This window comes from Balaenoptera physalus (assembly GCF_965194825.1).
Source record: "Balaenoptera physalus genome assembly, chromosome: 2".
Taxonomy (NCBI): Eukaryota; Metazoa; Chordata; class Mammalia; order Artiodactyla; family Balaenopteridae; genus Balaenoptera; species Balaenoptera physalus.
In genome coordinates, this window is record NC_138883.1 from 117428697 (window position 1) to 117453503 (window position 24807).

Below are 24807 nucleotides of genomic sequence, written 5' to 3' on the forward strand. Positions count from 1 at the left end.
GGACCCTTGCCCCTGTCACCCACCTGGCCTCGGCCTCCTCCCTCTTTCCCTCCAAGCCACATGCTCTCTGGGTTATCTGGCCGAATAGCGTAATGATTATGTCACTCCATGCTTGAACCTCCCTTTGGTAGACTCCCACTGACTACAGAAGAAGGTTCGAGTTCCTTGGTCTGGCACCCCCTGACCCCTCTTCCCTCTTCTCCCTTCCACTTCCTTCACAGGAGTCAACCGGACACCCAACTTTTGGCCCCATCTCCATCCACCTCCTGGTTCCTCCTCCTGAGAACCACCCCTACCTCTTGAACCCCCATCTTTTGAAATCCCTTCTCTCATCCAAAGCCCAGCTCAATTGCCTCCTTCTCCATGAGCTTCGCCTAACTGTGCAGTGTGTCTATGTTAGCAGTCGTCACATCCTGCCCCTTTCATCAGGCACCACCGAACTCTCCTTCTAGCCCCTCAACAAGGAAGCCAGGAGTCTTTTGTGTCTGAGAAATGGAGGGAGCTTCACCCTCCATTCCAGGCCCAGCATAGATAACTGCCCAAGCTGCTCATGAAGACGATGAGAACGGAGGAGGACAGCCATCAACATCTGCTGGGCACCTACTATTTGCCAGGCACTCCCCTGAGTCCCTTATATAGACTATCTCATTTAATTCTCATAAAAACCCTATGAAGTAAATACTATGATTATGCCCATTTTGCAGTTGAGGAGACTGAGGCACAAGAAGTTGAGAAATTTACTGTATATGGTGGATCAGGAATTCAAACCCAAACAGCCTGACTCCAGAGTCCCACTTCTAACCACTCTATATAAATATAAACCTGGTTGGTAGTATTTTCTCTCTCCCAAACCCTGTGCCTACTCCTACTCCACCTCTCCCTCCCAAAGCTGTCTCCTGTGCTCTCTTCCACGGCATCTTCATCCCCAGCTTCTTCACTCCCTAACCCGTCTGCTTTTTCCCTTAAGCGAACCTTAGCTGTGTCACTCTCCCAAACCCCAGAGGGTGGAGTGAGCACCGCCCCCCCCACGCCGATGCCCTTCCTGTCTGCGGTAGGAATGTCTACGAGATCCTTTGGGCATCCTGTCATTTGCTGCCCATCTTTCCAGCATCCATCTGCCACCCTTGGGGACCCTGGTGATGCTGGCACCTGGTTCACAACCTTCTGTTCCACTCCGAACCCTGCCATCATCATGGGTGACTTCTACTCCTTCCCGTCAGCCCAACAACAAACACCCAGCCTCCCAGTGGCTTGAAGTCCTGCCTCTAGTGTCTTCACTCCAGTCCATTCCAAGAGCATGCCCTGGATCGGGTCACTATCTCCAGTTGGTCCATCTCTAATCTCAATGCTCTCTCTCACCCTGACCTCCTTTCCTTCCAGCTCTTTTATCCAATCATGCTAAGTCTATTCTTTAGTGTCCCAGGAGCCTGAAGTTGGCTGACCCTCTAATTCTCCCATGAGAACCCTCCTGCCTCCTCCCATCACCCCCAGGCATAATGGTCCTGCTCATCAACCTCTCTCGCCCCGTCCTTCTGGCACCCACTTCACCAGATCACAATCCTAGCTCAGGACCATCATCAGCTCTTTTCCTGTTTACATGGGGGGCTGTGCAGAAAACCTCAGACCTCAGACCAGTCCTACTAAATACCAAGTGCCTTAGTTCCTTGTGCCTCTATCTCCTCATCAGGGTTTCCATGCTCAGCTGGGCCCTCACCTCTACCAGCCCATCCTCCAGGAGACCCTAACGACCTTTCCCACCCATTTCCCACAGCAGCTTTTCCAAATTATCTCCTCCCTCCTCAAAGCTCTGAAACTACCACTTGCCCTCTCCCTCCCAGCAGATAACACCACTTCTACTTCACAGAGAAAACAGAAGCCCCCAGAATGTCCCCGTCCTCTTCCCGCCACAAGACTACTCCCTTGCTTGTCTCTTCCTCACCACGTTTCCCTTCCCCAGTCACAAGGGAATCAGTGACTCTTCCACCTGCCCTCTTGACACTGTTCCCTTTTTCCTCCCCAGGAAGCTTAATCTACAGGTTATCCTCTCTCTCGCCCATATCTTCAATCTCCCTCTCTACTCATCCTTTCCCATCAGCTTTTAAGCTCTCTACACTTAAAAAAATAAAATCTCTCCTGAATCCCTACTGTCTTATCTCTTCTCCCCTCAGAACCAAGCTTCCTGAAAGACGTGTCGCCATCCCCACTCTCTCACTTCCACGTCCGTCCCCAACACGCCTCTCAACCCTCCAGCAACACTGCCGATGCACACGTCCTGCTGCAAAATCCCGCGGACACTTTCTGGTCTGTTTCCATCTTGACCCTCTGCATCATCTGACGCTGTGCGCCATATCTGCTGAGACACCCCGCTCCGCTGGCTCTTCTCTGTTCTGCCTCTCCTTTCCCTCCCGTTGCAGGAGCTCCTCTTCCCCTGCATGACCTTTAAATGTTTTTGTTCCTTTGGGCCCCCACCTCCTCTCCCTCCTTACTCTCTCCCTGGGTGACCTCACCAACTCCCAAGGCTTTGTTATTCCACTGGCTTCCAGACCAGACCTCTCCCTTGAGCCCCACAGCCATGTGTTCACTTGCTGACTACACATCTACACCTCGATGTCCCATGGGAACTTCACTCTTGACATAGCCAGATATAACTTAGCAGCTTCCCCCATAGACTTGTGCTTCCAGTATCACAATACCACCAGCCATCCAAATGCTTAGCCTAGAAACCTGGGGATTATCCTCGACTCTCCCATCTCGTTTACCTTCCAACACTCAGTCATGTGGGATCCGGCACGGCTCATCAACTCACCACCTGGCTTACTTCAGCAGCTTCCTAACTGGGCTTCTGCCTCTCCCAGGACCCCACAGACCTCAGGGTCCAGGGTAGGGTCCACAACCTCTCCACGCTTTGCCAAGTCCAAAGTCCTTCCACACTCCCAGCTAAAATCCAAGTTCCTCACTGTCATTCCTGGGCACTTGCTGATCTGGACTCAGCCTCCCCTCTTGCCTTGATTCTCGCCATGCCTCCCCTGTGTGAGATGCTCTGCTCCAGACACACTCAGCAGCTTTCAGTGCCCCAGACACACCGCACTTCCCTTCTCCTCTGGGCTTTCCTACATACTGTCATCTGCCTGGAGCTCTCCTCCCCACCCCTGCTCACCCCAGGCCACTTGATTCAGAGGAGCCATCACTTCTCCTGGGAGGCCATCTTTGTCTCCTAGGAAATCTGGCTAGGTGTCCCTTGTTTGTGCTGCCCTAGCATAGTGTTTGTCACACTATGATGGAATTGCATGTTTGTCTGTCTTGTGGCCACTTGACTCTCTGAACTTGGCACAGTGCTTTTTATGAGGTAGGTCCAAAAAAGGTCTAAAAAACATGGGAATGGGTGGAAATATGGGAATGGGTGGAAGAGTGAACAAATGAATGATTGAATGAATCCCTTGGGAGCCAAAGGCTGAGTGGCAGGAGGCCCAGGAGAAGCTACACAAAATGGACAGCCCTCTGACACCCCAGCTCCTTCCCACAAGGCTGTCACAGGCCTCCGATGATCAGGGAGGAATTTATCCCATCTGAACACCCAAGGCACGAAGACTCCCAGCAACATCCACTAGCAAATGGCCCCCACCTGGTGAAGATGATGGTGGGAAAGCCACAGAGAAGGAGGGAGGAGTTGGAAGGGGGCGGGGGGGGGGAGGTGATGAACAAGAGACAGGCCAGGAGAAACATGGGGTTGGGGTTCTGACACAGTGGGATGACAGGGGGCTGGTAGGGGGACACTGAGGCTACAGACGTCAACAGAAGCCATGACTGTATTTCCAGCCTGACCAGCACAGGCCCAAGGTGACACAACACACTAAGCCCCCTCTGTTACAGGCATGCCCCCTCGCTGGGGACTTTGAGGATTCTCCCTTCTTTCCAATAGGCTTGGCCCAGAGATCCAGGAGGTGGGGGGTAGGGGAGGGCAAGAGGAGGCAGCTCCACTTCTCCCCTAGAATCTCCCGACATCGTCCCCACCTTGTGGACCCAGGATGAGTCTCATCTCCCCAAACCTGCTGTGTGCTCCCCAAGAGCAGAAATGACTTCTCTTCCTTTTCCAAGATGTAAACGCAGAGCTGGGCCCGGAGGGGGAGGAGTGGGGGTCCTCAGCAAAACTGTCTTATTGTTAAATAAATGGGTGGATTAAAGGCTGCTGGGGGGAGCGGTGGTGGAGACTAGCAAAAATAAAAATAAAAAAGAATACACTAAAATGTTAACATTGATATTTCTAAGTAGTGGGATTACGGGTGATTTTTGTTTTCTCCATTACACCTTTATATTCTAAATTCCCCATAATGGGCAAATATTACCTTTTAATCAGAAAAATAAATCCACCAGTAACCACCGACCAGTGTCCCATGCTGTAAAGAGTCTTCTAAAGTGTGTCAGGGGAGAGACACACGGGTCCCCGGGGAACTCCCAGGCGGCCCCTGTAGACAAAGGTGCTGTCCGATGCGAGGGCAGGAAAAGCAGATTTCCCGGAGGCGCTTAAGGAGGAGGAGACAGAGGGAGGCCATTTGAAGGGCAGGTGTAATAGGCAAAGGAGACCACGTGCCTGCCCACAAAACCCACGTGGGAACGCACACACGTGGGCCACCTTCCTTGCCTTCGCTCCCTCACAATCAGTAAAGCTGCTGGGAAGCGTCCACCTGCCCCTCCCCGCCCCTGCGCGTCCAGGCTCGCCTTCATCCTTCTCGGAGGCAGAGCTGCGGCCCCGCCCCCTCCCCACGCTCCACCCACCCGAGGGGGGCGGGGCGCAGGAGTCTGGCATTTTAGCCTCCCCGCCCCCTCACGCTGGAAAGCGCTGCCTTCCACCGCCCTCCGCTCGCGCCTCTGAGGGGAAACGCCCACCCTCCCCTCCCTGCTCCTCCCCGACCCTGGGGTCTCCCCCCTACGGCAGATGAATGGCTGTCTGCCTCCCACCCACGCCTGGCCACTAGGGCTCTATTTTTAACCCACTTCAAAAATCTCTGACTCAGAATCACAGGGCTCCCAGGTAGCTGCTCCCTCGGCCGCCTGAAGCGGCCTCCCAAACAGATTCAGAGCCAAGGGCATCTAGCTAGCGCTGGGTTTATGGGGGGGGGGGGGGGGGTTGGGATTCTGGCGTATCTTTAGGTTCTCACTTTTCTATAAGGATGACCTATTACCGGAACAACAAAATTTGGTTTTGCTTCTGTTTTTGAAGACCCAAACAAAATGACCCTTTACCCCTGCCTCTTCCCTGGTCAGTCACCGTCCTGGGCTGAGGCCCTAGTCCCTCAACGTGAGGGCTAGTCTCGGCCATTCCCCAAGGAAAAGGTGAGCTGTGTGAGAGCTGGAACTGCCAGAATCTTCCCTTCGCCTTCTGTGATCTTTCAGTCATGTAGCACAGTGCTTCTTCAAACTGTAATCTGCACACAAATCACCGGGGGATCTTAACCAAGATGCAGACTCGGATTCTCTGGGTGTGGGGTGAGGGCTGACACCTGTATTGCTAACAGGCTCCCAGGTGATGTCGAGGCTGCTGGTCCAGGGACCACACTTGGAGTAGCTAAGCTGTAGCAGACAGTACAGTGGTTAAGCACTCTAGTATTTGAACACCTGGCTGTGTGGCCTTGGACAAATCACTTAACCTCTCTGAAATCTGTTTTCTTTTTTTTCACTTCCCATTTTCTTTTATTTATACAATTGTTTTAACTATAATTTAAAAACCCCTCCAAGCACCGGTGTCTGTCTCTGGTTTCCACCACCACTTCCCCCCACACACCCCCTCCTGGACACAGCTTAGGGGTACTTGGAGGGGCAGGGAAATGTCTGGGGCTTGTGACGTGATCAAGGCACAGTTCTGGAAACAGACACAATGATGGGTCCCTGTTTCAACTTGGGCAAAGGAGGCGATAATGAAACCCTCTAACACAAAAATTTACGACAGGGATGGCAGGAAAAACAAAAACAAAAAAAGGGAAGGAAAAATAAGACCGAAAACAAAAAATAAAGCTCAAAAACCTTCAATATGAAGGCAGCAGATGGGGGAGGGGCACTTACAAGGGAAAACCGAGTTCGGTGGAGACAGCAGCATCCAAGTCCAATGATTTTGTCACTGGGCCATGATGCCCCTTCCCGCCTCCCGAGCTCGCAGGCTAGTCCCCCCTTCTCTTTGGTCTGCAGGACCGCCACCCTTCAAGGTGAGAAGGGGCACCTGGGGGCTCTAATTGGGGATCAGAGGGAGGCCGTGGGGATTGTGCCCAACCACCCAGGGATGTTGGCAGAATCCGCGCACTTCTTTTCCACTAGTCACACCCAATCCCGAGGGAAGGGCTCCCACACCCTCAGTTTGGGGTTCCCTGCCTGGGGAGCGTGTGATTTCTACAGTCCCATATGGCAGAATCTCCAAATCCCTTCTCTCCAAAATTGCCAGCTCTCCACTCCCATGGTTCGAAGTGCAATCCAGTGGGGCGCGGGGATGGGAGCCTTCAATCTGTTTTCTCATGTACAAAATGAGTACATTGATCCCACCCCACAGGATTCTGAGAGAATTCAGTGAGATAATATTAATAATATGCTACACAATGCAAATACTCAGTACATACTGGCTGTTATCATCATTATTATTATTCTTGTAACCACTAAGATGCAGGTCCCGATCTGAGGACTATGGGGATCCAGAAGTGTGTGGACTGGTCCCACGTCAAGGAGCCCTCGGTCTTGGGAGGTGGGGGGCAGCATGGCTTGTTGGGCACAAAAGCCCCAAAGAGGAGGGGGCCTGAGAGTGCCCACTGGTCAGGAAGGTTGGCATTGTGGTTGCAGGAAGGAGGTCCCTGCTACACAGCAGAAGGAAGCTAGGCCAGGGGCCCGAGTGTCTTGGGTTCTACCCATCTCAGTCTCTTAACTTGCTGTGTGCCCTTGAACAATGCCCTGCCTCTCACAACCCCTGCCTCAGTGTCCCCATTGGTACAATGAGAGGATGGAGCCAGACAATCTCTAAAGACACGCCGATTCCATGGATCTCCGCAGTGCAGAGGCTAAAGAGGCCAGCCAAGGGCAGCTGGCCAGATGCAAAGCTTGCTGAGAGAAGAGTGCACATCTCAGAAAACCAAGACACCCCCTCCCCCAACCCAATACTGATCTGAAGAAAAGATGGGACCATCTTGAATGCCAGACTGAGTAGTCAGGACTCTTCTGGGGACATGGGGATCCATGTAGGCTGCGGAGGAAGAGCTCCTCAGGAAAAGGATTGTTAACTGCACCTTCTCAATGGCACAGCTGAGCACAGGCCTGGCCATAAGGAACACCAAGACGTCAACCCATTGCTTCTCCCATGGTCTTAGACCTCCTCTGGAGACCCTAAATCTGTGCACTCACAGAGACACACTGGCATAAGAGTGTGCACACAAACACACACACACACACATCAAACTATACAGCAGAGGTCACCTGCTCTACAGCCGCCCGGAACTGCCAGGATGCTGTGTTCCCTCAGGCTAGTGGCCTAACCTCTCTGAGCTTCACTCAGCTGACAAGACTATTGGGGAAAACTGTGGAGGGGACCAGCAATTGGAGAACTTCTTCACCTGGGCTTACAAGAAACAAAAAAGGCTCAAACACAGCTCTCCCCACTTAGGAGAATGAAGCAAAAATGGAATATTGCTGTGGAGTAGCACGTGAGCACAAGCTCAGGGGAAATTAGGTAGGAGAGCTCACCTGCTCCTGCGGGAAGGGCGCGCTCCTGTGAAGGAGGAAACGGGATGCATTTGGGGCAGAACTCCCTAAGGCCAAGCAGCACTGGTGCCGGACAGGGCTAATGAGGACACCAGGGGAGGGCTGTCCCATAGAAGGTGGCTAAATATTGACTCTGGGAGGGTCTCTATGTGGCCCTCTTGTTAGGCTGTGGGTCTCCTGGGAGTGCCTGGGCTCTGGGGACCTGAGCCGGACAGGACTCCGCCTTCCCTCCAAGAAAACACAGTCTGACAGGGACATTAAGCAAGGGGCATGTTCCCTGGGGTCCTGCCAGCCCCGGAGTTTTATGGTTCTCTTTGCTAACAACCTGCGAGGAAGAAAAGGGAACGACTCCCTGGGGAGGGGCCCATCATGAATGGCTTGGATGTATTTCACTCCCAGGCTCTGGGGAGCACTGAAGGGCTACGGTGAATGCCGTGCAGTCAGAGAACCGCAGACTGTTAGCGCAGAAGGGGCCCTACGGGTGCCAGCTCATTGGCTCCTAAAGTGACAGAAGCAGAATCACCTCGGTGCTCCCCAAACTTACACCCGCCCGGGGCCTCACCCACGGAGACCCAGGCATCCATAATTGCATAAGGCTCCCACGTGACTCTACAGCCACCAATTTCGGATTTGGGGTCATGCTAAAACCCAATCTCTGGTCCCATTTTCAGATGAGGAAAGCAGGGCCAGGGTGGTGAGGGCTCAGCTCAGCCCACAGAGCTGGATGGGGCAGAGACAAGTCTTCAACTGGCCTCTTACTCACAGCCAGCCCCCTCGGCTCTGTCAGCAGAAGCTTCAGCGCAACATGGCAGGGGGGTGACTCCCCAGAGCCTCTGGGACAGCTTGCCACATTTCCTTCCCCTGCCAGTTCCAAAGGTGATGGTCCTGCTGGTCTTCCCCTTGGACTCTTCCAACCATAGTTGTCCAGTGTGACCTGTGGTCTCCATGGATCCTCACATCTGAACTCTTCCAAGGCCAGGTTGGAGCTTCCAGGAGGGGGCAGTGGCCCCCTACAAGAGGTGGCTGGGAGGAGGGAGTGGGTGGGGGCCTTTGCCCAGGGAACAAAGAAAAGAAAGCCTGATCTCCACTCCCACAGGGGTTGATGGGTTACAGCATAAGCACACAACATGCTAGGGAGCCCCCCGCCCTGAGCCCCAGGATAGGGGCTGGCAGAAACTCTGCAGAAAGAGGCCAGGAGGTAAGGAATCCCCCACGCACTCTGGGAGCACAGGGGCCCCGTAAATCCAAGATCACGGCTGGATGGGCCTCGGCAGGGTCTCAGGAATGAGGGAGGGAGATTCTCATCAGCTCTACTTGTCAGCGGTGCTGTCCCTGCCCTGCTGGCTCAATGTGTACTAATGGGGTCAGGATTACGGGTTCAATACCTATTTGGCCAATTAGCTTTGCTCCCTTCTCAGCCTCAGACTGAGCCCTGACGCTGGACACTGAGAGAGGAAAGGACTTTGCTGAGGTCACACTGCAGAACAGGCTGAGGGTCAGGAGGGTGAACTCAGCGTGGGAGGGGTGGACAGTTACAAGCTGGGAACGCTGGGATGAGAGGCCCAGGGCTGCAGGCTGGGCCAGCCCCGATGTTGCATGAGGACAGGCCACAGCTGCAGAGTCTCCCCTGCTGGACCAAGTTTCTCCTAAAAGTTGCCAGTGGCATTGATGAGACCTGAGGGTGAGGGTCTTTCCTGTCCCTGGGGAAGGGGATAAGTGCCCCGTATCATATCTGACAAACTGTAGGTGGGAGAAGCCCACGGCTGGGTTTGGCGTCAAGTGGTCGGGGACTCGGGTTAATCATTGACAGGGGCTGCTCCAGCCCGCGATGGGGAACCACAGTGTAATTACTTCTGGGCTCCAGGCCACACACTCAGTGACATTATTGCAGTGGCAACACCTGCCTTCTGGGCCTAGGATGGCAGAAGAAGGAAGTCTTTTCAGAGGTTGTACAGCTGGGGCCAGGGCTTGGGAGAGCTCCCCTGGGCTTCAAGGACTCAGGGTGAGAGGCCAGAGAGAGACACATATAAACACATGCAAACACACACACACACACACACACACACGCGTACTCAGGCAGCCTCAGGGGCAAGACGGGGGGCCGTGGGGTCAGAGTCCCCAAGGGCAAAGCTTAAGGAGTGCAGGTCCAAAACGGCAGGTTCTGAGTAATCTGAGTAATCCTCAGTGTCTGCCAACACCCCCCCAAGCCAGGCGGCTCAAGCTCCCAGAAACTCGCCTCCAAGAAAGTGTGCAGAATGGTTCTCTCTCTCCTTCAGATGCAGCTCAGCTCTGCTTCCTCCAGAAGCCTTCCCTGACCATCAGTCCAAACTGGTCTACCTCTTGTCTGCCCTCCCCCTAATCAGACTGGGGGACCCTAAGAGGAGCTGAAGTCCTACTCTCCTCTTTGCCAGGTGGGGAGTGACCCCCATCATAATGGGTGAAAACAGTCATGGAATGCAGTGTCTGGTCTCCCAGAGGGCACGACCTCCCTTAGCTTGCCCCTCCCCAAGCCCAGAAGATAATGTATTAGCCAGCCGCGTATTATGTATTAATTTCTGAAAGCCTCGTTCGTGCAGACATAACACATCCACCCACACGGGTAAATGCTTAGACAGACACAAAATCATCAGCAGCCAATTATCAGGCCCCCACAGCTGCGGTGAGCAGACTGGAGGCCCCACTGCTTGCTCCGCAATTTGTGGGAACCCAGAGCTGGGGGTGCAATGGGGAGTAGAGAGTCCCTCTACCAAGCCAGCACACCTCTCTGCCCAGCCCCGAGCGCCGCTCTGCAGGAGCCACGAGCTGGCTGCCTGGCTGGAAAGACAGACACAGCCTCAAAACAATAAGCGACCAGAGCAGGGCAGGAGTGGTCACGCGTGAGATTTGGTGGCTCTGGCGTTGGTAGCGGTGGCACCGCTGTGTATTTACAATTTGTACTTTACCTCCCCGAGAAGACCAAAGGCAGCTGGCCGGGATGCTAAGAGGCGTAGGAGCTCAGGGAGCTTAAAGGAAGGGAGGGCTTCCTGGGTGGGGGGCATAGGATGGAGTGGGCAACATGCCCACCCTGCCCCCAGCCCCGGTGCCTCAGGGAGGCACTGGGCTTGGCTCAAAGATTTTGTTCAAGGGCTCCAGTTCCTGACCTCAGACCAAAGCCTTATCTTGGTCCCAGGCTGAACCCTGATCCTGAGCATAGACTGAGTCTCGGCCATGGACACACACTGAGCCCTAAACCAGAGACTGACTCCCCTTCCTTACTTCTCCGATAGATGTAATGAACAGACCACATGACCACCTACTTCTCTGGTGGAGAGAACACAGATACTGCTGACTATTTGTTCCCTTCCCCTTTAAATCCCAAACACTCCTATCGAGGAACAGGTGTGTCAATGGCATCTGGATGTGGCTCCACAATCCCAAAGGTCTCCATGCCAGCCAGGACATGCCGCGGCGTCGGGGGAGCACGTGGGCAAGCAACCTGATCTGGATCCCCAGGAGCAGCAGCCCCCGAGTTGGGGGTTAGGACAGCCATGTCTCAGCCTCCAGAGGCTGCATTTTCAGGTACGGAAAGACTCCCTTCTCATTGATGAGCTTAAATTAAGACGGGACCCTGAAAATACCTAACACTTCAAAATTCAGGCATGGGGCTGGGGAGACAAGAAAAAGCTCCAGGGATGAGACCATTCAGGAGAAGCCTTCTCTGGACCCCTCTGGCTGGGGGTGGAGTAGACTGTGGAGCCTTAAGACCTTTGAGCCATATGTTACATAACCCTCTTGGGTTCTGGTTTCATCTCTGACTTGGACTTACTCTCTGACCTTAGGCCAGTCACCTTCCCTCTCTGGTGCTCTGCTCCCCATGTATAAAATAAAGGCTTTAGGCCAGGAGCTTTGCCAAGCCCTGTCCAGATCTGGTATTCTGAGACCTGTTAAATTTCCTGTGCCCGCTGAGCCCTCCACACAGATAATATGTGTCCAGCATTATGTTTTCATTCTCAGGAGAATGTTTTCTTGAACTACTTTGGTAATTTAGCTTTTAAAAGCTAACACACACACACACACACACACACACACACACACACACACACACACACAAAGAGAGAAAGAAAGAAAGAAAAGAAAGAAGGAACAGAGAGAAAGGACAAGTATGAGTTTTGAGTCCTAGAGAACAGGTTCAAATTCCAGTTCTGGTGCTTCATAGCTGTGTGATTTCGGGCAAATCTTTTTTTGTTTTTTCCCGTCAGAGCCTCAGTTTCCTTATCTGTAAACTGGGGATAATGGAACCTATTTTTCGAGCCACTATGAAGAATAAATAAAACATGAGAAAAGAAGCTCCTAGAACAGTCTGGCACATGGTAATGGTTCATAAATGGTGGTTATTGATCTGTGAGTCCACCTGGCTTGAGTCTCTATTGGTTTGAGCCACTGTTTGGTTTCATCACTTAGAAGCCTAAGGGGTCAGGCGGCTAAATGTGCAGGGGTGGCATGGCCAGACACCACAGGGACAGGTGAGGACTGTGGGCAAGTAGAGAGCAAAAGCCAGTTTAAAGCCTCTAGTGTGCTCCAGCTCCCTGCTGTGGGTGGCACTGTGGGGCCAGAGCTGCCAGAGTTTCCAATTTTTCAAGAGAAGCTAGAAAGCCAAATTTTTGTCTTACATCTTTCCGTTTTAAACATTGCCTCAGACTTGTTATGACACACTATGCTGGCCAAACAGAACACATCTGGGTACTGTATTTGGTCCACAGGACGCTGCTTAGCAACCTCTGGTGTAAGTACTGCTGTCCCATCTTGAGTGCCCTCGGTGACGGGGAGCTCACCACCTCTCTGTGCCGCCTCCCACCCCTGCTCTGGGCAGGTGCTGACGATAGAAAGTGTCTCTGAGTGGCCTCCTAGGCTCTGGGATCACAGATTTCCAGGGCCCTGGCAATGCTTTCTCAGTAAAGCCTGGCTGGCAGAGAACATCCTCTCTGAAGCCAAGGCAGTGCCCCTGCCCTCCCCACAGCCCGCTCTGGCTGGGAAATGTGGATTCTTCAACATCCCCTGGGCCCAAGCAGGACCGCCTGGCTGGCCTCCGTAGCCCTTCTATTAATTAGCAACTGGCAACAGCAGCTTTGTGAGAGCCCTTGAGCCAAGAGGTGTGTGTGTGCTGGAGTTGGCTGCCTCCTCAGTTACATGACAAGTCCCCCCGGGGACTGGGGCTGGACCTTCTGCTCTGGGTGAATTCCCCCGCGGTGGCCAGTGTTGTGGCAGGCACAAGGGCCACTCAGGCTGCTATGACACTTGTCAGCCCTGTCATCTGTATGTAGACTGGTGCCTTCCAGGCTGGGCAGGGGCAGAGAGAAGTGACAGGCAAGCCCAGCCCACAGCGGGGCTGCTAGGCATAGTCTGGGCTGGGGGAGGGGGCATGAAGATTCAGACACCTCCCCCTCCCCACCACAACCTCCGGTGCTAAGGTGGCTGCTCCCACTGGATGCCTCTGTCCTCCTCCCAGCCAGCCGCTGTCAGAGCCGCCTCACACCAGCTCTCCTGCCCGGCCCCTCCGGACTCTCTCACTGACAACATCTGTTCCTTCCCAGAAACCTCAGTGCAGCACAGCAGTCACTGCACTCCCTGCCACTTCTCCAGCCGGCCGCCCCTCTGGCCCTTTGAATGGGAGAGAAGCTGCGAAAGCAGTGGGACAGGATGGATTGAGGGCCCTCTGGCCCCCTGGCCTCCTCCTGCTCACCCCACCGCAACAGCCAGCATCCAGGACCGGCAGGGTCCAAGCAGCATTGCAGGAAGGGAGGAAGGCCGACTCCCCCAAGTTAGCACCGACCTCTGTGGCTGAGAGCCGCTCATCCCAGTTCACGGGACTCACCCTGCCGTGCTTCTGCTAGAGGCCGAGAGGAGAAGGCAGAGTCTCTGGCCTCCAGGAACTCAGTCAGGGAGCCCAGGCTAAGCGTGGAACACATGGTCTGAACCCTCAGTACTCCAAGCATGGCTCTGGGCTGGGCACCAGCAGCATTACCTGGGCGCTTATAGGAATGCAGAATCTCAGACCCCACCCCCGACCTAATGAGTCAGAATCTGTATTTTAACAGATCCCCAGGTGAGCTGGATGACATGACACTGTGAGAAACACTACATTGTAACAAACACAGAGCTCCATCCTAACGCCATGCGATGGGCAGGGATGGAGAGATGGACGATGGTGGCTGCAGTGGCCTGAGAGGGCATCCCAGAAGACCCGGGGGCCCTAAAGCATGGGAGAGGAGGACACATGGAAGGCAGACAGCCCAGCACTGTGTAATACAGGCCACTTGACAGCCCAAAGCCTCATGGCTCACAGCAGCTAGGGGAACAAATGGAGCAGGGCTGGGCAGGGGAGAGGCCCCCCAGCCTCACCATGCAGTGTCCAGACCAGGAACTGAAGCCTTGCAACGGGGAGAACCTGGAGCCCAGGCCTTTCCACCCAGGCAATATAAGGGTCCTGGCCCTCTGGCCCCATCGGGTTTCTGTGCACCTGGCATCCCAGGAGCACCTCGGCCCCGAGCCGGATGCCGGCCTTCGCAGCACATCCTTCACCTGCTCCAGTCTTAACAGGTGATGAGATTCTCTCATCACTGGAGAATCCCGCTGCCCACTGTGCCAGCTGACAGCACCGCCCAGGCAACTCACCTTGGAATTCCCCTCTGCACCAAGGCACCCTTCCCCCTCCCCTAGCACCACAGGGGCCTGCAGCACCTTTTTGGCCTGGCTTTTCACACTGATAGCAGAAGCGCATTCCTGGGCAATGCCCCCAGGAAGGCCCCAGGACCCCCCAGACCCAGAGCCAGCTGCTGCCTTCTTCCTCCTCACCACCTACCCGAACAGCCCTTCCCATGGTTGGAAGGGAAAGAGATGGGCATGGCACTGAGGAAACAGAAAAGTAACTAGTCCCCCAGCAGAGCACCTTTCCTTCTCCGGGCATCTAACTCTGCCCCCATTTTCATTTCCATCCTGCAGGCAATGGGAAGCCCAAGCCTCAGACTACAGGGCCCCAGGGAAGGCTCTGGGAGGCTAGCACCTGCCCCTCCCAGGCCAGGACTCTCTTCTGGGATAGCTCAGAGTGGGGTTCACAACCTAGATGGCTTTCAACTTAGGGGTTCCACAGACGCCAGAAATTGAGTGTAATATTGAGTGTCTGGATACGTGTATCTTTCTGGATAGAGACTCTATAGTTTCCAGCAGGTTCTCAGTTAGTTTTCTGACGCAGATTCAGAACCACTGGCCTGAGCCAAGGTCAGAAGCCCGTCTGGTCTGCTCAGAACTAAGGGAAGGCAGTAGTGAGGGCAGGGCGGTGTGGTTCACGACTGCATCACTGGTCTCTGACAGTGCACCTCACCGCCACGAGGTGACCACAGTTGGACAATTTGTGTCTGACATGGCCATAGGCAACAGGATTCCCATTTTTCTAGATGGGAAAACTGAGGCTCAGAGAAGGCTCATAACCCAAGCAGGGCCCCATAGCAGACAGAGCTGGGAAGTGATGTGAGGTGGGCAATGGCAGTGCCTGGGGCCATGGACCAGCACAGGAAGTTAGTTTTAGGCCAACCCTGGGACCTACCGAGCCACTGGCCCAGTTTCCATGATTTCGGAGCCCAGCTGTTTCTGTCCCCAGGTAAAGGACCCTCTAGGGCCCTCTGTTTCCTTCCCTTTCTCACAGCTTCAGAAGGCTCAGGCTAGGAAACGGAAGGGGGAGAGGGATAAGCAGGGTCAAGCTTCTGCCTGCTTCCACTCTCAAGGCCAAGCTAGAGTTTGGGGCACAGGAGTAGCCCTAGAGCTGACATCCCACAGAGAGACTTCCCTGCCGGCCCCCATGTCCACCCCACAGCCCCAAGATACCTGCTCAGACACCTAGATGTCACATACCCAGGACAAACCCCTGAGCCTGATGCTTGAAAGCCTGACCAGTTTCTGGGAACAAAACCTGATACATCTTCACTGGGGGTCCCCACTCCTTTTCTCTCCTCTTGGAAAATCAAGATCACACAGATACTATTTTTTATTTGTTCCAGGTTCCCACCACCAAGCTTGGCTTCTAGGACATGCCTCATGTGGAAGAAAGGACCCACCCAGGACCAAAGAGCCCAACCAGCCTTGGGCAGGAGCCTGGGGACCAATATCCTGAGGGGCTGCACGTTCTGGCCTCTTCCCTTACCAAACCCTAAATACAGGTTCAAAAGGCAAATGTGGAGTGGAAGGGGAGGGGAGGCCAGACAAGCTCGTGGAGACTGGAGGAGGCATGGGGGTAGCCAGGGCATGGCGTGTGTGCGTCAAGGGGGTGGTGAGGAGAAGCAGAGGCAGCCAAGAAAAGCCTATTATATACGTGGCCCAAGTTACGTGGGTCCCTCAGAGTGTAGCCCAGTCCAGCACTTGGAAAAGGCACCCAACCTTCCCCTCCCCAAGAACAGGAGATGCCAGAAGCAACCCATGACAGCAAGCCCTGAACTCCAAACCGCAAACTCAATCTATCATGGGCGATTCTTTATTAAACCAGTTCTGTTGGATCGATGCTTCCTGCCCATGAAAATGATGAATAAACCCTCAACTGGCCTGAGCAATGCTTGCAGAAGCTTTTGTGAAGCCTGTGCTGGACGGTGGGGATTGGCTCCACATAGAGGCCAAAGGCTAGTGGCTGAAAGTTGAGGGACTGAGCCTTAGGGTGCTGGGTTGGTTGGGGGGAGGGGGAGGCAGGGAGGTGAGGCTGGGTTGAGTTGGTGGGTTTTCTAAGCTTAGAAGACTTGGCCAAGTCCTTGCCTCTTTGACCTTGTGAAGATGAGACCAGCTGTTTTGTCCTAGAGGCATGACCACAACCCCTCCACACACACACAGATAGTCTTTCTTGGATTTCTTCTTTTACACCTCAGCCAGCATCAGGCTGCACACAGAAGGTGTATGCTTCCAGCTACCAGTTCCTGTTGCTTGTTGCACAAACCCAGATTCAAAGCCCAGTCTGACCCTTTTTCTGTTGCCCGTTTATCAATCCTGCTGCAGCCACACCTCCCTATCCCTACCACCCTCCCCTCTGCCATGTCCCGGGTGGCCTGCAGTTAGTAGGAGATTCTGCAGCAAGGGGACTGCAGATAGACATGCCAAGATAGGCAGAGTAAGATCAGGAAGGCGGGAGAGGTTCCCATATGTGCAATCAGCCGGGCCCCAGCCCTTCACCATCCAAGGTAAGGGGCAACTGGGAGGGCAAGGGTCAGTTCCCAGAAGGTGCTTGATCAATGCCTGTTGTCGACGGAAGCTAGGCATGCCTGGGATTGGCCTCTTGCAGCCTCCCACCCCAGACAATGAGGTTGGTGGTGAGAACCCTGAACAGAGGCTTTCAGACAACAAAGCCAGAGGGGAGCTGAGTGAAGGAAGGGAGGTTGATATTGACATGGCCTACCTGCCATCACAACCAGGCAGTTCAGAGAGAGAAGGAGCCCAGGGCACCCCCAGGGGGTGCAGGAGACAACAGCGCCTGCCCACTCCTCCCTAGCTCAGGCTGGGATCCTCAGGTCCTAGCACTGACCAGAGGGGAGGTCACACTTTAGGAACCTGGCACCGGGAACCAGCCACAGTTCCTCATGAGAGGGTCTCACATCGGCTCACACAACTTGAGGTCGGTGGCTGTCTGTTTAGTCTGTCCTCTGGCCCCCCTATGCCCTCTGGGAATGGGAACCCTGGATATTAGGGTTAGGCAGAGCAATCCGTCAAAAAAGGAAAAGGTAGGGGCCCTCCGTTCACCACCTATTTTAAGCCCTTGAGTGTTGCCTGACTGGTCATTCCCAGCACCAGAAATCTCTCTCATTGGATGGAAAACGGCTTTGCTCTCATTACAAACCTAGCTTCCCTGAAGTTTGCAAAGAGGGCTCTGGGTTGGCAAAATGCTCATTGATATTGGCAGGCAAACAGGGTAGGCAGGGAAGAGAGCTAAATAGGGGGCAGGGCCCAGAGAGAGAGAGGATGAATCAAACCCAGCTCAAAAGCGTGAACATTTTTCAGACCCTCACTTCAATCCTGTGTATCAGGAAAGCCCAGAGAGGCACTGAGGGACCCCAAGATCTTGATTAGGGTAGAGGCATCCTTGATCCCAACTTTAGAGGCAATCACCAATATCTCTTTTTGCACAGATACCCCCACAGGCCCCGAGTGGTATCTGCTCTTCAGTGGCATCTGACTCAGGTGATGAGGAGGGGGTGGGGTCCCTCTCCCTGACTGGTAGTCACACCATTTGTTTGGGGACCCACCACTGACCCATGAAAGACCTAGCAGCTGCTGGAGCTTGGGCTGCTGGGGTGAGGATGGGGCACAGGACGGGCTTAGGGGCACAGGACAACTGCTCATCAGTCAGGACACCAGGCATCTTCACTGACCACTACAAGCAAGGTCATGCTCTCCTGCTAGTCTGGATGTCAGCTGACCAGGGTGCCTGCTCCAGGCCCACCACTTGGCATGAGGGGCTGGGCCAGGGTTAAGGTGGGTGCAGAAGGCTTTTATCCTGGACTTCAATCCTCCAGGAGCTCAGCTCTCCCTCCCCAGCTGCAGCTTCCCAGGACACCAGAAGGCAGATATTAATGCCTGGAGTTAGCGCCCAAAGAGCTGGCCCAGCTGCCAAAAGGTCTGTCTCTCTTCTGCGCCCTGCTTTGCAGGCTTAAAGACCTGGAGCAGCCTTTAGAATGTCCACCCTGACTCTGCAGCCCAGAAGAGGGAGGTGGAATGTGGGGCTTAAGGTGGTAAAGCCTCATCTTGGCTGCGGGCAGGGCTAGGCCAGGCTCAGAACACCTTTTCAGCTTGCCTCTAATGCGGCCCAGACCCGGAGAGGACGAGGTTGGGAGGCCTGAGCACAGAGGAAAGTTCTCAGAGCGTGCAAGAGGAAGTCTGGGGGTGTCTCAGAGCCTAGAGGCGCCTCAAGCTCCCAGCGCGAGGAAGGAAAGTTAACTCCGGCTGAGAGGCAGGGCCGAGAGAGAGGAAGCATGCCTGCGACGGCTCAGGCAACCCACAGGATGATCGCCGGGCCCCCTTACCTGAAGTCGCTGTAGGGGTGGATAATCCAAAACCCGGCCGACTTAACCCTCTCCTGCTCGCGCTCCACCGCCTTCTGGCTGCCGAACATCCTCAGGGAGAATTTGTTGACCCCGGGCTGGAGCATGGCCCCGAACTGGCGCTGCATGAAGCCGGCCTGGCCCAGGCGCACCTCGGCCTCAGGGAGGATCTGGTCGCCGGCGGCCGCACCTCCCTCCACTTTGATCGCGGTGTCCACCGAGGGCTGCTCGCAGGAGGCGGGGACCGGCTGCGGCGGCTGCTGGGCCGGCGGCGGCGAGGCTGCGGGCTGTGCCGAGGCGCCAGAGCGCTCGGTCTCGGCCGCCAGGCCCGGGGGCGTCCTGTCCTCACCGGGGGACGCGTCGCCCTCGGCGATGAGCCGCCGCTCCTCCGCGGAGTCATGCAGGTGCCCGTGACTGCTGCCGCCCCCCGCTCCGGCGCCGCCGCCGCCCCGGCTGCCCAGCGATGCCAGGCTCCCGCGGAAGCGCCTGCAGTCGCCGTTAGTGCTAGACTTGCCCGCGCCGCGGGTCGACCCCTCGCTGTCTGCCGCCCCGAGGGCCGCGCCCCGGGGCTCTGTGCCGCCCGCGGCCGCCGAGGGCGAGGGCGAAGGCAGCGGCCGCAGCCGGATGCTCCTGCGGCTGGGGTCCTGGCGGCCCCCAGCTCCCTCCTCCTCGGCGTCCTCTTCTTCGTCCATGATCCACGCCTTGGCCCCCACCTGCTGCGGAAGGCTGTAGAGTCTCTTGCGCATGGACGGCGGCAGCTTGTCCATGGCTCCAGGGGCCGGGGGCAGGGGCACGGGTGCGGCGCCGCGGACCGGCTGCAGGTCCGCCCGCCGGTCAGTCCGCCCGCGGGGACGTGTCCTTCGCCGCCGGCGCCGAGCCGCCTCAGGCGCCCATGCTGGGCAGGTTGCGTGCGGCGGGGAGGCTCCCAGTCCGGCTCCGGGTCCCGGGGCTCGCCGCGCTGCGCCTCCTCCCGGGCCGGGCTGGGCGCGGGGACCCCGCTCTCTCTCGCTCCCTCCCTCCCTCCCGCGGTCAGGGGCGCGGCGCGCGGCCCGGCTCCAGGCGCCCCGCCCCCGCGGGGAACAATGGGCGCGGGTTGAAGCGGCGCTGCGGCCGCGGCGCTCGGAAAACCGCGCCGGAGCGCAGAGCGCACGACCAGCACTCCTCTGGGGCGTGTGTCCCACGGGCAGGCGGGCTGTCCGTCTGTCCCGCCGCCCGTGCTTTGTGGCCAGCCACTCGCGAGCTCGCCTCGCTTCCTCTGGCCGAGCCCGGCCGGCCCGTCCCGGGGCTCCCGCTGCAGCCGAGCGGAGCCCAGCGGCCCGCCGGGCTTACATCAGCGGCCGCCTCCCCCGGAGCGCCCTCCGGCAGCGCCCGGCTCCCGCGCCCCGGAATATTCATGAAGCCGCCGCAGCTCGCGGGTTGCCATAGGAGCGGCTCCCGCAGCCGGGCCGGCCTACCTGGGCTTCTTAAAGGGGCAGTGGCGCGCGGGCCGGGGACCGGGGGCCGGGAGGGGGGTGGAGGCGGGCCCGGCGGGGGGCGCAGGGTGGACCCTCGCCGGAACTTAGGGGTTGAGGTGAGAGGCGTCCTTAATCCTCAACCCTCGAGTGTCTTTCCTTGGCCAAAGGCTGGGAGCGCATCCCAAGCCTAGGGTTCCGACAGGGGTGTGGGGCGGGGTTTCCCAATCTCTCTTTCTCCGAGCTCGGGGCTCGCCTCTCCCCGGCGGTTATGCTTTTCAGCTGGGTCTCCGACCCTCCTCCGGGGAGGCGGGTCGTCTGCATGCGGAGCTGCGGGCCTTCCCGCAACGCGCCTGGAGAGGGGGGTTTCCAGGAAAGGCACTGCGTCGGGGCTGCTCCTGGGGTTTTCCTGTGACACAGGAGGGGGCAAATCCCCCGCTGGTCTTTCCCCTGCGGAGCCTCGCAGCGACCCGGCCAGGAGGGCGTGGGGGAACTCCGGGAGGCACAGGGCGCGCGGGTGAGACCCAAGCCGTTCGAGGTAAGACTTCGAGGAAATGAGCCTGCAGCAGTCACAGATGCGGGGTCCGATCCCGCACGCACCTCTCCCGGGGTGGTTCCGATGCGGGTTTCGGAGACTAGCCGGCTGCAGCAGGAGCCAGCAGGCGGGCTCTTCCGGGCGACCTGGCACTCTGGGGCTAGCTGTGGACCTCCTTCTCCCTGGGTTCTCATCCAAATTGTGACACCCAACGCTAGGGGAGTTCCTGCTCCACCCAGGCCCCCTACCCCCAAGCAGCTGCACAGCTCCCACTCCCTTTGAGTCCGCTCCTCACCCCCACCCCCCAGGGCAGCCGGCCATCCCGGCTGTGGTCCTCTCTCTGTGTGCAGCCTCGGGTTTATGGACAAATCCCACCAGCACTGCTCCTCTCCAGCGCTCTAGGACAGCCTGACAGCCCAACCCCCATCCACACAGGCTGGGCTGCCAGACCCCCTCTCCCTGGTCTGGGGGCTGCCAAGATGGCGCAGGGGTTACTCAGATCCTGTCAGGGCCAACATGCCAGATTAGCTCAGAAGTGGGGATGGGTCATTAGAGGAAAGGGGTTGGCTGGGGAAGGTTGGAGTCTGGGTTAATGTTGAGGTGGATTTTCAGCGAAGTCTGACAGGAGGGAGGCAAAAAGGTCCCCTAGCCCTGCCATCTCTCTGAGGAATAACATGAAGTTTTTCTTCAAAGAATTTTTTATTCTCATTCTTAGCCCACTAGTGACCATCTCTCCCACCCCATTCAGAGCAGAAATTTTGGAAGCAAGATTGGGGGTTGGGGGCAGCCTGGCAGGAGCTTTTCTGCTCTCTACACACTGGACCACAGGACCTCCCATGCGGAGAGGGAATGACTAGGGTGATGACATCACTGCTTGCTGGCATTTCTACTTTTGAGCAGCTCTGAGCTGACAGTTCTCTGCACAGATGCTGGGAGGCCTAATCCCTGAATGTCCTTGGGTCTCCTTGAGAAAGAGTGTTCTTAACCAGCGGTGAGCCCTGCCTGCCCTGGTGTGCCAGCCACAGGAGGAAGACCTCCATTTAACTCACTTCTTTGGGCTTCTGTGTCAGCCAGGAGCTAGGCTGCCCTACCCAGACAGGCTTCCCAGTGACCCATGGTAGCGACATCTCCTCCTCTAGAAACCTCTTCCTGGCCACCCAAATCATGGCGATGTCCCCCCTTTGGGGTCCCATGGCCCAGGATCTCCCATCAACCTGAGCACTGATTACACAGTGCAGTCTGTGTCCCCTTCAGGACTGAGCTCCCTGAGGGGAGGATAGGTCTGATTCATCTCAGGGACCTCCACACCAACTCAGGGGGGACAGAGAGAAAATCCATAAATGTCAACTCAACACATGAATGAGGGACCCCGGGAGTTAGTTAATGCCACTGAATGGGGCTCCTTGAAGTAGATGTTGGATACAACCAGGGTTCCGCTTCCTGGGACACTGGTGCCACAGGCTGGCCAGGGGTCAGGGTCCCTTAATTCCTCTCCCTCTAGCACCTCACTTCCTCTCAATTTAATTAACACCAGCCATTCAGGACCATCTAGGACCACCCTTGGGTGAAGAAATGACCGTTTGATAAAGCAGGCACATGGGAACCCCTTGTGAGGCCTGGTCTCTCCTGTCTCCTCTCTGTGAAAACCATAATGGAGGATAGCTGTGGCATGCCAGCAATCTGGGGGAAAGAAGAGAGGGAGACCCAGATCTTGCCCTTGATGGGATCCAAGTTGTGGGGAATCTACACTCATGTTCAGGAAAGAGGATAAAACTCAAGACAGAAAAGAAGTGTGTACTAAATCATGCCTCAACCAATGAGATTTGAGGAGGGGGACCTCACTGAGGCTTGTGGATAGCTAGGGAGGACTTCCTGGAGGAGGGGTCAGATTTGATGAGAGACATGTATCCAGCACTTTACAGTTCACACTTCATTTGTTAAACCACGTGAAATTTTTGTGGGCCAAATATGGTCAAATTTTTCCTGTTTCACATAGCTCAACCTAACATTCTTTTTTTTAAAATAAATTTTTTTATTTATTTTTGGCTGTGTTGGGTCTCGGTTGCTGCGCATGGGCTTTCTCTAGTTTTGGCAAGTGGGGAATGCTCTTTGTTGCAGTGTGCGGGCTTCTCGTTGCGGTGGCTTCTCTTGCTGCGGAGCACAGGCTGTAGGTGCATGGGCTTCAGTAGTTGTGGCTCACGGGCTCTAGAGCACAGGCTCAGTAGTTGTGGCACACAGGCTTAGTTGCTCCGTGGCATGTGGGATCTTCCCAGACGAGGGGTCGAACCTGTGTCCCCTGCATTGACAGGAGGATTCTTAACCACTGCACCACCAGGGAAGTCCCTAAACCTAACATTCTTACTCCTGTTTGCAAGCAGGAGAACTAAAGCACAGAGAGGTTAAGTGACTTGCTAAATGTCCCACAGCAAGAAAATGGTGGAGCTGGAACTCCAGCCAAGGGCTCCACAGGTCAGGCTCTTCTTTGCTGCCCAGGTGACTCACACAGATGGGGTGGGAACAGGCCCATGTACCGGAGGGAGAGACAATTCTGAGTCTAGCATGGCTAAAGCAGAGAGGAGGTAAAGAACGGAGCCCCCCCCCCCCGCAATTCTGTGCTCTCCCCATTGTTCCACTCAGGTCTCACACCCTCTCCTTTCCAGCACTGCCTAGAAAGCCTGAGGTCTGCTCTGGTTGGTCTTGTAACACAATACACAGGACCTGGGGACCCTAGCAAGGGAAAGGCCCTGCCTTTAGACTGAGATAGGGAGAAGATCTGTGGCTATCATCTGCAATGGGGAACTGAGTACCTCTGGGAGACAGATGTGCTTCCTGCCAGGCTGCAGGGGGCCTGGGTATTCCTGGAATGCAAACCCAGAAAAGAGCTGGGTCTAAGAGAGAAGGGGCTGGGAAAGATGGGCTTCCTTCCCTGGAAGGGACGCTGAATGTCAGTGAGATTCAGATGACCTGCTGGGGGTGGGGTGGGGATGTAGCTGATTATTATATATCATCCTCAGGTCTTACTTGGTGGCAACCTGGATGGGCAGATGGGGATGGGAAATTTTGGAAGTTTATTTGCTCGTGGTCTGAGGGCATTTTTCTTGCTTAAAGAGGCAGCTCTTGGCTCCCACACTGTGTAATGCCAAGGTTTTGGCCAGTTCTGCTTGAAATTTAACCAAAAAAAGAGAGAACAATGTAGGATATTTTAGGGTAAGATTGCCAACTGTCCTTTCTTAGAAGGCTGTCTTTATTCTACCATTATATCCTTGTCGCATTTTCTGTGTTAAAATGCCCTTTTATGAAATCATAGTGCTGGGAGAGGGTATTTTTTGTGTCCTTGGCTAAATAAAATGTTGGCACAGGGTCCTGTGTTTGTTCCCAAAAGTCATTTTTGAAATGTTATTGGTCTGTGTATTCCAAAAGTCTGGGATCCCCTGCTATAAATGATAGAGCATGAAACTGGAAAACAAAAGCTCTAGAATGAAATATGTCTGTCATTTACTGCCTGTGTATGCCTCAATCTTCCTCGTCTGTAAGATGGGTTTAATGATATGTATCTCCTAAGTTATTATAAAGACTACATGAGAAAACGAATGTGGCGAGCATGGCTTCTCACATGTGGTCGGTTCTCAATAAACCCTGAACAATGGAATATTGAATGAAACCACTGTTAGCCAACAGAGGGGGAGACACTTGGCCTTTGGAATCTGATTTTAGATCATATTCATCTTAATTGCTGTTGGGATGAAAGGGTTGTCTTGCTATACAGGATTGCTTTTTCTGAATTCTCCATCCTCGATATGCCCTGGCCAGGTGTCCAGAAGGCAGACTTTCTTCTCTCTGGGATGGGCATTTGCCTAAGTGGGATCAGAGGGAACTGACTCAGAGGTCACACCCTTGACCCTGTGCTCGAGACCCCCACCAGACACAGGTGCAGCTTCATCTTTCTGTTTAGCGTAGATATCATCCTCCCAGTGCACCTTCTGCTCTGCTCTGAGGCAGGTCTGCTCTGTGGGCTGCAGCAGGGACATATCAACTTGCTGCTGGG

General features: G+C 55.5%; 1 protein-coding gene across 1 annotated transcript in view; it reads right to left on the reverse strand.

Moving 5' to 3' along the window:
• Nucleotides 1–19543, reverse strand: part of HCN4 (hyperpolarization activated cyclic nucleotide gated potassium channel 4) — a gene marked incomplete at its 5' end in the record, with an annotated part of 43916 nt that extends 24373 nt beyond the window's left edge. Inside the window, one exon of the mRNA XM_082449542.1 lies at nucleotides 18759–19543. Coding sequence (XP_082305668.1) covers nucleotides 18759–19543 — 785 coding nt within the window. The remainder of the gene's footprint in view (nucleotides 1–18758) is intronic.
• Nucleotides 19544–24807: the final 5264 nt, after the last annotated feature.